Source organism: Amphiura filiformis, chromosome 6 (assembly GCF_039555335.1).
Source record: "Amphiura filiformis chromosome 6, Afil_fr2py, whole genome shotgun sequence".
NCBI lineage: Eukaryota > Metazoa > Echinodermata > Ophiuroidea > Amphilepidida > Amphiuridae > Amphiura > Amphiura filiformis.
In genome coordinates, this window is record NC_092633.1 from 54019666 (window position 1) to 54034021 (window position 14356).

Below are 14356 nucleotides of genomic sequence, written 5' to 3' on the forward strand. Positions count from 1 at the left end.
TTTGTGGATTCAGCTGGTAAAGCTGAACATGCAAAATGATTTGAAAATCAAGAAATGGAACAAAAATTCAGCACCTTGACAGTTATTAAAATGTACATATTGAATCACTCTCTATATATGCAATACATACAGTTATGTTAATAACAAAAATGACTACAATTAATTCTTGAATTTCTGGTATCAAAATGCAAACAAGATGTACAAATATCATCAGTAATAGAAATAGGTCATCCAAATTTACAAACAATAAAAAACTGGGTTTTTTGGCACTCACACCACAACACAATAAATATACCTAAAATAGATATCTAGGTTTTTTGAATTGAGAAACATTTTTGAAATTGTTGTAGCACAAGAAATTATTTGCCAATTTTACAGTAAATTCAGAAAAAAAGCCGACATGAGGCAAAAACTGGATATGTCAATTTAGATAGTTTTTACTCAGGTATACATAATGGCTTATATCCCTCAAACAGACATTATGAAGGTTGGCACTAACTAACAAAGACAGGAAATTCATCCCAAATTGGATTCTTCGTTACACCAAATAAGCCTATTGTCACGATTATACAGCTTTATTCTGTAAGCTGGATCCCTGTTTTGATACTAATCTAACTCCGAGTACCTTATTTCGTCAAATAAACGCCCCGGGGGCGTTACATTTTCCAAAGGGGGGGGGGGCGTTTATTCAAGGTCAATATTAGAACGACAATTCCCGTTAAAATCATTAGGTAAACTTAAAACTCACGCTAAAATGACGAACTATGAACTAGAAACACTGACTTCTGGTTCACTTCCGGGCTTCCAATCGAGATTTTTGCCAAAAAGTGATGCTATTATCGACCATGTGGGCAACTTACTACACAAGATAGCATGGAAATATCTGCATTTTTTGAAACATCTTGGTTGAAAAAAGTGGTGGGGGCGTTTATTTGAGGAGGCGACTATTTGACGAAATACGGAATGCTTATGTCACATTTTGACAGCATTATAACTGAAGCTGATCAAGCTGTAAGATAATAATGCAAACATCTGAAAATGGACTTTTCATGATACTGTCCTCATTTCACTTGATCAGGTAACATAAATTTAAGATGTACTCAGCACAGCACAAGGTGGATTGAATTTACAAAGTTTTTCACCCATGGAATTGAAACGTTTTATCCACCCATTTTTAAGGGAACAACCCAAAAGATTAATGACATCCTATTAACATATGTGATGTGGTATATTGAAAGCAGACACTTTTGGGCAGGATCGTAAATGGAGAAATAGCTTGGGGTGATTTTCTCACAATTTGGGGTTTTTGCAAATTTGTGATGCTAATAATGTTTAAAATATTGTCTGATAGTTTCAGACCGGAATATAACTGGCATCTTGTATTTTTTCAGACATTTTTCACTGTACATATGCATGTACATAATTGTCAATAATATTTTTGAAGGCCGATATCTCAATTTCCAGTTTTATAATACCATAACTAACAAACTCAATATCTTCACATATATAGGAATGTCCGATTTTATTAACAGCGTTGTGGAGCAAAATAAGATATGTAAAAACCTCAAAATTGATACCTGCCCAAAAGTGTTTTTGAAATGACACATCACTTATTTTAGTTTCAATTCAATTAACACACTGTGGACCTACCCTACACACACCCAACAACTTCCTATCCAGCCATCAACTGCAAATGTATTTTTACGTTATATGCGCTGTCCTAGTTATATCCAGCAACCGTGGACGTCCACGGTTTCAGGCATGTTCACGTTTGTGATGTGTGCATTCTAATGTAGATCCACATTCAGGTAATTACAAACGCAGAGTCTGAACACAGGAGAGCATAATTACATGTGGTCAACATTGGACTCGCATACTCATTACTTTAAAAGTGAGATTTTTCATTGTTCCAAAATGAAAATAAAACAAAATTCTGACCTATCCCTGAGTGTATAACAACAGATTTGTCCAATCATATCAATATTGGTACTCTTCTAATAATATTATGAGAACAGGAAGTGGGGCAAACTATATAAATTGAAATTGCAGCATTTTGTGATAATAAAACATGTAATCTTGACATTTTGTGGGAGTGTTCTTGATGGTACCAAATGGCAAATAGAGCCTCATTAGGAGTAACAGCTCAGCATTTGAGAAAAAGTCATTACAGGGCTACCACAACACCCCCTTTTGGTCTGTACAATCATACAAATTTTGACACATTTTGGCCCTCTTGGATCTTCCCAATTGAATACTGCCTCTCAGTTTCCAACCTCTCCTGTTTCTGATTGACAAGAGTAATATTAATATCAACAATAAACCTCTTCAAGCCTTTTTTCATGAAGTTTTATATGATTTGTTTGTTGTCATCCATTTCAGTTATATATGAATATAGGACCAAGAGGTTAGGGCTTGCATTAGGCAAAGGTAAAAATTGTTTCCAGTGGAATTTTTGGGGTGGTCAGTAGGTTGGCCGAGTTTGTTTTCTTTTTAACTTTTATCACATGGAATGATATGTGAAAGAATACATGAATCAAACTCATGAAAAGCAAGCTTAAATCTTGTCTCTGTGATCGAAAAATAAATAAAGATTTAAATATTGAGGGAACTGAATTTCTTTAGTATTAAACGCATAAACATTACTAGATAACCAATATGGTTGAGGAATACATCAGCTATCCCATATTTTTTTAATTTTGACACTTGACCGCTCCGTTTTTGAAATAATAGTACTTTACAAAACTGCCTCATTTTCAATCCGTTCCACTGAGTCAAATATCTATCAATGATAATAAACCTTGCATGCGCTGTTTGTGCGCAGTGATTAGCACTCCGAATGCAATTCATCGATTGATATTTGAATCTGTGAAAAGGTGTCAAAATGATGGACTCTCATAAAATTCTTATATTTCAATAATGGTGTGGTCAATTCAAAAAGTATGCAATAGCTGATATATTCTTCAACCACACCAGTTATTTTGTTATGTTTAGTCAATTAGTTGTAGCGTTAAAATATCCAAACAATTAAGTTTCTGACGATACAGCTCTTTTAGGGACATCCTGTATAATTATCTGATCCTGAGTAAAAGCTATGTAGTTTCTTTTTCTGTGTTAAAATAATTTTTTGGAATGGGAATTTATAGCAATGGAATTCCCAGCTACTCATGTGTTATCAAGATTAACACTATTCCACAAAACCGCTGCAATAACAAAAAGTCAAAATTGACACTTTAAGATTTCAGTACACAAATCATGACACAACGATACAATTTATTTCAATTTCACAGGCAGAACCTAGCAAGATTGCCCATTTACTAGAAAACAAAAAAAAATGGCAGAAAACCAAAAACAAAGAAAATGTGAGGAATTTCTTTTTCACAATAGTAATTTCTACAGGACTGACTGATACAAATCAACTTAATATCTACAAGATCATAATCAGATTCACTTATGTACAGCAATATTACAGACAAACAGAAAAACAAAATCAAAATGAAATCAACAGCTTTTGACTGTACAATTGGAATTGCGTATTATTTCCATACAGTTTTACTTCAGAACCACTTCATGCTTTTATGAAACAGGATTGCATACAGAGGAGGGAAAAATCTAAAAGAGATAAAGAAAAAAACACATCGGAAACTACAGTAACATACATTTTGTCTACTGTACTGATCTCGACTGCCAGGTTCTATATACTGGGTCTCAAATCTGGGGTATTTGTATCCGAGTATGGGCTAGTATATAAAAGACAATGTGTGCATTTTGCGCTGCGACAAACACCTGTGTGTTCTATTCATCGCTGAGTTTATCAGTCTGGTAACTTCCGCTGCTATTCTCAGCTCAAATTATCAGCTCTTTTTCTTATTGAGCACTGTGGCACATTTATGAAATAAGGAAATATGCTGGAGCACAATTCCCGCTATGTTTGTCACAACACAGAATACACACAAAATGTCAACTTAAATTTGGTTCACCTCAAGTTTGGTAGTGACGTCAATGCTACTTCACAGTTGCGCAACAAGCGTGCTCGATTTGATACTGCGTCAAGCGAAATACCAAACTTGAGATGAACCAAATTATAGCAGCCTTAACTGGAATCAACTCAATGAAAACAAAATGCTGTTCAACAAAGGTTTCAATACATAATGTGTGAAACAAAGAAAACTTGAATTTAGCCAAAAATTGTGAAAAATAATGAAAGAAAAACAAAAATCAAAGTGCTACAAAGATGATTTCAACTTATTGTACTTTCTTGTTTCAGGACACCAGTATAGGATCTGGCAGAGAATGATCAACTCATTCCTTAATCACCAACTCTTTCCTTATCTTCCCTTGGGAATATTACTGCCTTATATTGCACAATTATTCTATCAGAACAACAACATTCCCTCCAATAATTCATGAGAGAAAAATCTTTAGGAAATATATGTACAAGAACATTACATACGCCAACGAGATGAAGAACGAACAAACAAGGACGTGAACAGCAGTCATTCAATGTTTACAAAACATGAACTTTTGACCTGCAATATATTATAAACAAAATCTAATAATTTATGAAAAATTATACATAAGTCATATTTATGTTAATTTCAAGTATCAAAATTCAGCAATTTCTTTCTTGCTACCTGGATAAGTCTTCTTCATAAGAGTCATTTCTAGGAAAGCTCATATCTACACATGATTATGATTTTAAATCATCTAAAATATGTTTAGTGTCAATTCTTTCAAAAAAAATCACAAAAAGGTAGGGCAATAACCATGTTTTGCCCTATAATTCATTTTCAATCTTAGCATAAACTTCAGACTATACTTACAGAATTCTTTCTCTTATTAACATTTCTTAAAAATCCAATTAGAAAACAAACAAAAAATGTAAAGAAACTGATGTTACATAATATCAAGTTTGATGATATCATTCCTGATCAATTTCCGATATATCTTAACTTTAGACTTATCATGTTACACACTATGGGCTATTCCATTTGAATAAACACACCCCTATGGAAGACATGACCTTATTCTCCCACACAGAGGGAGTAGATTTCAAATGGAGTCACCCATTCAGGCAACCCCATTTTAAATTCATGCTGTTTGTGTGGAAAATTAATGTCATGTCTTCCATAGGGAGAGCAGATTTCAACTGGAATAGCCCAAAGTTAACACAAGACCATTTCTGTTGCACACAATCTTTATACATTGCTATTAGAGAGGTATTTGGATTCCTGTCAGATTAAGGTATCCAAGTGACTACAATCCCAAATTCAGTTGTTAAAAGCATCGCACATCCAAGCTTTTTCATGTTTGTTAGAAATTTTTTTATCAAAGCAATTAGAAAATGACATTCCTAGAATCTTCAAAAAGCCTGGCAAAACCAACTCATCTCAACACAATGCATGGTATGTCGTATGCATGTGTCACTTTTAGGAGTTTTTAAACCCTTAAAGATTATTTGCTGCATTTCAAGTGTGATGTTCAATCACGGTTAACTGAATAGTTAACGTAACAACAACAAAAACAGTTCATCTTACTCATGCACATTAGAATCCCTGACGTGCATGCATTGCTGCCTTGTTTAAGAACACCACACTTTGGTAACTCAGTCATGACTAATGCTGATTAGATGATCTGTGAAGGATTTTGATAATTACTGTAGTTATACCATACATCTTTGCTAGATGAAATGTTTGCTTTCGATAATGTGAGGTGAACTTTCATAAATGTTACACCCAAGTTTTTTAATCTTAAAAATTGCAGCATTATGTGAGGAAAGCTAAAGGGAAAACTAACCAATGAATCAGTTTTTTCTTTTCCCATCTAGTTTTAACATAATACACTTGCTGGAAGAGAAGAACAGCGCTTGTTTAAATTTTGAGAGTGTGCACAGCATAAACACAGAAGTGGGGTTCTAATTACCTCACAATCATAACAACACACCGATAATCTGATTGGCCAATTACATGTCAAAATGTTGGTCGGTGCAGAGCAGTGCTCATGAAGGGAACACAAAGCCCCATGTATCTCGTTCATTAACAGTGGGCTCACATTGATCGGAACAAGAGAGTGCTGTTCTTTTCCGAAAGCTAGTGTAAATGTCATTTAAGCTTACATGACATATGTTCCACCCCTCTGTGTACCAGGACATTCGTGACCCTAGGACCTAATCAAACAAAATTGTAGACAAAGTTCAGTAAACTTCCAATTTTGGCATACGAACACTTTATCATCTGCATGTTTTGTTTGATCAAGTCACATTTATTTCTTATAAGGACAATAGTGCAAACTGGATCGATAGGATTGACTAAGGTTGCAGCCATTGATATCAATGCTAGAACCTGGGCAACTTCACCTTCAAAATCTCTAGTTTGCAACATTTTCCCATTAGGCCACACAAAAAAAAGGTTAGTCTCAAAGCTCACGAGGGTTTGAAAACAAATGCGAAATGCGATTTTTTTATGATATTTTGAGAAGAAAAGTCTGATTTTCGCCTAATTTTTCCAAAAAAAAAATATAAAAAATTTCTGCATTTCTTTTTTGTCAAATCACGCGATTTTACAAATGCGCGCGCAAGCTTTGAGACAAACCCTTTTTTTTTTTGGCCTTATATATCAACTCATTTAGATCAACAGTTTGGAGGATGGATGGATGGAAGGGTGGGTGGGATAATGTTTCACATTATGGTTAACATGGGTGAATAATATTTCATCTACCAGGCACTGACTGAGGTATAACAATGGGGGAAAGGAAACAACAGATCATTTTTATTGCTTTAAATATGAAAACGACTCTTTATGTTATCATAACATACTATTTTATAATTCGTATCAGAATAATAATAAAAAGGATATCTTAACTTATTTAGAAAATACCTGAAGATTCTTTTTCACCCATAAATATCTGATCATCCAAAACATAGGATATATTGGTATAAGGTTTTTGTAAAGCAACTTAATTTTGCCAACTTTTCTTCTTTGGCATATTTCATAAGAGGCTTTGATTCACAAAACATAATTTACTTATAATCAGGGCTCTTACATCACAAGGCCTCACTTGTGTGAAAATTTCTTGCGGTCAAAAATTAGGAATTTGTCAAAATCGCATCAAGAGAGTTGCAGCAAAATTAAGTGATTTACATTACTAACCACTGTGTATTTGATATAAAGTCACATATTTTCTTGTAAATTTTCAAATGTAAACATAAGACATTTTGCAAGAATAAAATGAGGACAATCGCCTTTCAAACAGCATTTCCAATTGGTTAATCACAATTTTTTCAATTGTGAGTGACCAATGAAAATACAGCTTCTAGATATCTAAGCTCAATACTCTTTACCCCTACCACCATTCTTACAATGCTGGTGATTGGCTCAATAAATAATAATTTTTCTTCTTGTAACCAATCAGCATGTAGTAGTAATGGGGTTTAATAATGTTACCATGTGACAAATCATGCTTCTATTGTTATTTACCAAATCTTAGCATTTCCTCCCTACTTTCTCAAAATTAGGACAGAAAAATGTGAAATTTCATATTCCTGATTGATATTGGTCAGCCACAACGTCAGTTTTAATGAAGATAAAGAATACAAAATATGGATGGAAGTTGTTCATCACATGGTACCAATTTGGTACACTATATCTTCCTTGTTATGTTGAAAACTTCAGTTTCTGTACTTTCTAATCTTGTCAACAATTGAACAAAAAGAGTTGCATCCTCCATTTTGAAGAGATCTATTTCAAGTACAATCTTTTTGGAATCAATCTTTAGAAAGAAATTTTCTAGCTTTTCCACACTCCTACCAAGATACAAAAACATTTCAAAGGATTTACATAACACCACAGATGTAAGCCTAACATAATCTTGCCACACTGAAGCAAATATCCCACAATGCTGTTCTACATGAGTCTTCAATCCCATAATGCCACACTCAGGCAAATATTCCGTGTTGCCAAACAACAGCAGCTACCTCAAAATATGGGTTTTCACACTCCGTAAGTCACGTTTTCAATGGATAAATGCAACTTGTGTAATCCAACTACAAAAAGTGCCATTTAGTGATTTAAAGTAAGGTATTTTGCTCCATGAATTGCTTTATCAGCATAAAAAGGTCACTTTGATTTTAATAGCCAATGCTTATATCATAACACTCCAAATTCAACTCTTTTGGTTGATTTTCAAATTTTGACTGCTTGTGTTGGTGTCAAGCAAGATTTCTGAATTTGACTGCCTTGCTTGTACAAACAAATTGAAAACAAATTACTCAAATTTCATATTAATTGTCAGATCTTGTCTCTTACATTACATTCACATTCATCACTTGCAAGGCTTATAAATAATGTATGTTTGATTAAAGTGAGAATTTTGATTAATTTCAGGGTATTCATTTTGGTCAGGTATATACATACTAAATTCAACTTTTCCCGTTGCAATCCATACACCACAGTGGAAGCTATCACCTTAATCCCACACAAGGGGTGTTGATTTGGGGAATCGCCCATTCAGGTAACCTCATTTGAAATTCACATTCCCTGTTTGGAAGAATAAGGTCATGTCTTCCATAGGGTGGGGGTGTGTGGATTTCATCTAGAATAGCCATTGCACTTTCTGAAGTTGAATCCACTGAGCTCCTGGTCCGAAGTGTGAATACCCCTAATTTGATCTAGGCAGCTATAATCAAAAATGCTGAGCACAGGTGGCTTGCATAGAACTATGTGTATGTGAAAAAACAACAAAACATTTTTTCATCTTTTTCTTATCTTTTTTTTTTAATCCAAAAGAACGGAACAATCACATAAACAGTAAAACAACTGTACATATTGAGAAAGTGTAAACGAAAAAAAAATTACACAGGGCTTATAGTATCAAAATATTCATGTTGGGTGAAATGATTGCAGCATCGGTAAGTTTTGTGTCTTCACTGGAGAGCTTCCTTTGTGAGCCTTGTGTCATGTGTTCTTCGTTTCGCTCTGAAAAGGATGAAAAAAGAAAAGCATTATTCATAATGAAGTCTTGTATTTTATTCTCAGTTCAGTGCAGTTTTTCTACCAAAAGGAGTAAAACTAAAATTATTAATCACTCCCAATTATCCCCTGCTGATCCCCTATTGATAGAGCTATCAATATAGGTGTGAAAATAGTGCCAGCAAATTCCATCATTATTACATAACATGTTTTTATCAGTTTGTTTGTCCACTTGTGGTTTATCATTGGGGTGGGTGTGGCCAGCTAGGAGTGAAATTGGTCACAGAGGGAAATTACCCGTAATTGCATGTTGAGCATTGAATCAATGTAGTGCTTTTGCCAGTTACTGTGTATTCTAACCAACCTACACAATTCAAAGTATTAAAGGACCAGCCTTATTTATTAGCATACTCATTTATCCTGCTATGGTACTTCCACAATCATTAAACTTCTTTGCTGGACTGTTTCATCCATTTAAAAAAAATAAGAATTGTGAGCTTACCTCCTGTGCCATGTAAGTAAAATCATCATAAATCTTCATAAGCTCCTCCAGTTTATACTGTTCTAATACAACAAATCCGTCAAAGTTGCCGCTGGCCTTGCGCGCGCAATCCTGGCAGTGCACTTCATACTTCTTGTCTTTTTCTGTTGTGTACAATATGTTGAACACCTCCACCTGCAAAGCACAAAAGTATTATGTTAGTTTAAAATGTGGTACCGTGGTGCTAGTGGTATGGACTCAAAATCCAACGGTTGTAGTTTTGAACCCTGATGGTGCTATATTGTTGTGCAATTAGACTGAACATGTTGTCTCTCTCCACCCAGGTGCATAAATGGGTACCCGACTACCAGCATGTATAGTACTGTGGGAGTTTGTGGTCCAAACACTAAGAAAAAGAAATGGGTACTTTGGCCTGTATTGCTGCAGTATGACTTTACCTTATCTGTAGCTTAAATGTAAGCCATTTTTAAAAATCAGTACCATGTTCTATCAATGAAGCCAATTTGTCTCCTCTGAATATTAGTGAATTGTTACATTCGCACCAGGTCATATATTTTGTCTCTATATGATAGGTGAATTTGTATATTCGTACCAGTCACCTTCATTGGCAATTTTTCTATTTGCTGCATTTATGGAAATTAAGCTTATGCAGTTACGTGCAAATATATTTTACTTTTTCGTTCAAATTGTCATTAACCAGATCAAGCTATCATTAGCCCAGGCACAGCTAAAAAAAAAGAGAGTATTATTTCATTGTGTTGATGTCACTACAAACACTATACTTGAAGCTATATATCAATTATCATTGTCCTTTTCTAGTTGAAATCCATACACCCGCTATGCAAGACATGGCCTTAACCGCCTTAACAGGGGTGTGAATTTCAATTTTAATCAACACAGGGAGTTTGAATTTCAAATGGGACTACCTGAATGGGCGATTCTGTTTAAAATCTAAACGCCCTGATGCTTGGGAGATTCAGATGAATGCCTTGCAGAGGTTGTATGGATTTCAACTGAAATAGCCCATTGTCCGTCCCAATCAATCCTCTTACCTCACAGTTGACACAGTAGTGAGCCACTTCACTTTTACTTCTGCCGTGCCAATGGACCTCTACACCCACCTCTTTCAGCATATCATGAGTAAGTTGTGTCTGCTTCAGTGTACGAATCAAAGTATATCTATTGAAGGAAATCATGGGCAAAAGGAAAATGCAGTTAGGGTCTGGGGTATAATAGTGCAATGTTTCTTTCAACTGCAATTTGATGTTTGAAAAATAACCTGATTTAAAAATACGATAAAATTGTAACCATTCATTATATCCTATTGACTGGAACACTAAAGAAAAATAGGTACTTGTATATAAATCAACTTGGTATATTCATTTCAAACTGTTAAGGCAAAGACAGAAATTCTATTACCATCTTTCATGAGTTTATATATCATTATTCTTGCTGCAACTCAGTCATCACCAAACGGCACAATCAGACCAAAGTTAGTAATAATGAACAATACTAAACATAAGAAAATGGACATATAAAAAAATCCTAACTTTGCATCCAAGTACACCAGGGATGTGGCTATTATGAAGCTTGGGTACTGAGCAAGTTAGTAATTTAAAAAAATCCAACTGTAGCTTCATAGATGCTACTGAAGACCCACTTACTTCATCATTTCAAATAGTTTTGGATTGGTGACCTTGATATTCCTGGCAATACTCCATGACAGATGTATCATAGGCACAATAGACTTGTAGGTCTGAAGCTTATTCCACTCGTATCTCTCTACAGCCAGTTTGTACTGATTAGGACACAGTGGACCAATATTCCAGGCAATGTTATTGCACCAACCCTACAAATACAAGCAACACAATAGAGAAGTAGTCAGTCTTCTTCATTGAAAAAAGATTTGTTAACATTTTCAAGGGAGGGCTAAATTGGCTATCTCTTAATAAGACGAGTAGGAGGAGCATCAGCTAGTAGTGTTTGCATTCAAATATTGAGACAAATAAAGCTGACATACAAGAGGAATGGTATGGGTTCTATAATAGGAGACCCTAAGACTTGATAACAGGTGTCATTTCTGCCTCATTTGCATAATTTTCTAGTGAGGAGGAAAATGCCACTTTCATTTCAACATATTGGCCATATCTCAAGAACTGCAAGACCTATGGTAATATAAATGTGATTATGTGATTATTGGCTTCCTTGACTCATTTCCTATATGATCAGTGTATTAAGGGTAGACGAGGAGTTGTTGGTCGAAGCAACCAAAAAAATCGATTTTCATTCTCTAGATCAATAAATTATTGACAAATAACACCTTGATGTTTTGCAAAGGTTCATTCTTCAAATTATATAATTTGAAAACTTGCTTAATTTATTGATGTTAGTGAGTTATGTACATTTTACAAAAGTCTTGGTGTTTCAGCCCTCTTTACAACATAACTCAAGAACCACAGGACCTACAAAATTATTTCTGTGATATTTGAATTCTTCTACACGCTTTCATAAGGAAATGAGCAATGCAATTTTTGCCAAAGCTCATTACCATTCGCAAGATGTTGTGAACTACCAAATCGCAACACTTTAAAATAGTGTATTACCTTAATATCAAGAATACACTGCAAATGGCTAAAACTGGACAAATATGGCTTATTCCATATTAAAAAAACATGACAAGTTTGAAAAGGCCTGAAAGAGTGTGTGTGAAATTAGGCTAAACATGCCAAAAATAGGTTGAAATTAAAAGAAAGTACAGAAATTTTGGCAAAAAAAAAGCTTGAATTCAGGCTTAAACTTGAAAATTCTCATGCCTGTCCATCAAGTTGACCTCATTTGCTACTTTACAAAATTATTTCAACACTGTCTTCATGGGAATAATTGATAGTGTCTGTTTGTATTATGCCCCACCCCCCATGAAATGCAATAAACACCTGCCAGCAAATCTAGATTTTCTTGTTGTGTGTATGTATGTTTTAAAACAATCAGTGGTATATAGTGATATACAGAAAAATGATTGATGAGTTACAGAAAATAAGAGGGTACTTACCACAGCTTGTACCCAATGTACAGCGCCAGCATTGACCCATACCAAGTCCCCCGGTCTCTGAATAAACCTATACACCGGTACATTCTCTTCATATAAATCCTCTAATACAGGCCACCAAGAACCCTTCAGGTAGTTGATGTTACTCCTAAAATGTAATAAATGATGGAACAAAAAATAAAAAATAAGAGAACTTGCAAACAACACATTTTCTCACTCACCAAGATTTACAATATCAGCCATCATATATGTGATGTGATCAAGCAAAATCAGTCGGAAGTTGGCAATATTGATTTTGAGATATAGCCAAACGAAGGAAATATTTCATTTTGTTTCCTATTATTTTGGAAACTCTTTTAACTGTTCATATCTTTTGCACTGCTTGTCCAATTTCAATGGGGTTTTCTGCAAAATGTAGCTTTGCAAATGCTTGTTACAATCCAATAATAAACTGAAAATTGAATATGACCGACTTCAGACTGATTTTGCTTGATTACACCACATTATTTCAAATAAAAGCAGTGAAATTATGGGACAAAAAACAGGAAAAAGACATTGAGTGTTGATGGAAAAACCATTTACCTTGCACAAAGATTGTAGATAACTCCCCAATGGCTATTGGGCACAGCAAACCATTCACAATCCCCAGGTCCTATGTTGATGTTTGCAGAACAGAATTGGTTATTTTCTTGATGACCTATAATATAAACAATAACAATTTAATTTGACGGATTGTTTCCCACATCATAGAGCGAACAAATTCATTGTTTCTTTCAACAATATCAGGATGTAAATGACACATTTTACCAAAATAAGTACTGTGCACTAATAATAAGCCCAATCGCCATTCTAACTTCCGGTTTTTGAGAGCAGTTTTGGGACACTTTGACCTCTGACATATCGGGAAAATTGACGTAATTATTATTAATTTTCTTATTATTGTCATAATTTTGATCATTAAAAATACCAAATAATTAATTTATAAAATACTAATATTTTTTTTTTTTTTTTTAAATATTGTAAAACATTTTAGATTATATTTTGTACGTACAAAAGCCCAATATTTCTGAATTTTTTGAAAGGTCAAAGGACAAAGTGTCCCAAAACTGCAAAAACTGTCCTACAATGCATTGCAAACTTCCAATGCCGATTGGGCTTATTAGCACCTCTGTGTGGAATTTTCTAAGTTGCATCTGTTTAAGAGCCCCTTTTAAGGAAACTTCCAATTTTGAAATCAACTGAATCACAACAAATCATCCTGATATATGAATAGCTGTGACACTTGGTCTATACACATCTTGTAATAGGTCATTTTCAATGGAAAATAATCAGTGTCCAAATCATGTTCTTACCTGGTGTTCTACTTCCCGGTACCTTCATGTACAGTTGCACTGTGTTCATTCCCAGTATGGTATGCCCTACGTGGCTAAGCATGTTACCCGCTGAAACCACACGTACAAATGATGGCAATTTGGTGAGCTCTGATAACTGCTTCTTCCACCTGAAATAACACATGCAAATTGACTAGTAATATAGGCTCATGTGAGTGATCAGGACATTTCTATACTTTGTCCCAACTCATAATAGGCAACAATTATTTGCTCTTTTATTAATGCATGCATAAATAAATTTGCAACTGTTACTGCGCGTAGAGCATTAAAAGATACAGGCCTAGGGCAACGTAAAATCCCCTGTTCTACAGGAAGACAAGAGTGTCCAAATCAGAATTTTTTTTAATCTAAAATTTTTGCAAAATATTTTGAACTTTTCAATTTTAAAATTTCAATCAAAGGTAATCTTTTGTGATAATTTGTGAGAAAAAAATCAGGTAATACAAAAATACAA

General features: G+C 34.4%; 1 protein-coding gene across 5 annotated transcripts in view; it reads right to left on the bottom strand.

Moving 5' to 3' along the window:
- Window positions 1–6530: 6530 nt before the first annotated feature.
- Window positions 6531–14356, bottom strand: part of LOC140155623 (histone demethylase UTY-like) — a 75768-nt gene continuing 67942 nt past the window's right edge. For all 5 annotated transcript variants that reach the window (XM_072178539.1, XM_072178537.1, XM_072178538.1 and 2 more), the window contains 7 exons: window positions 13864–14012; window positions 13094–13208; window positions 12515–12659; window positions 11130–11314; window positions 10518–10644; window positions 9466–9639; window positions 6531–8969 (listed from right to left, as the gene is read on the bottom strand). In XM_072178539.1, coding sequence (XP_072034640.1) covers window positions 8949–8969; window positions 9466–9639; window positions 10518–10644; window positions 11130–11314; window positions 12515–12659; window positions 13094–13208; window positions 13864–14012 — 916 coding nt within the window. In that variant the 3' untranslated portion in view covers window positions 6531–8948. The remainder of the gene's footprint in view (window positions 8970–9465; window positions 9640–10517; window positions 10645–11129; window positions 11315–12514; window positions 12660–13093; window positions 13209–13863; window positions 14013–14356) is intronic.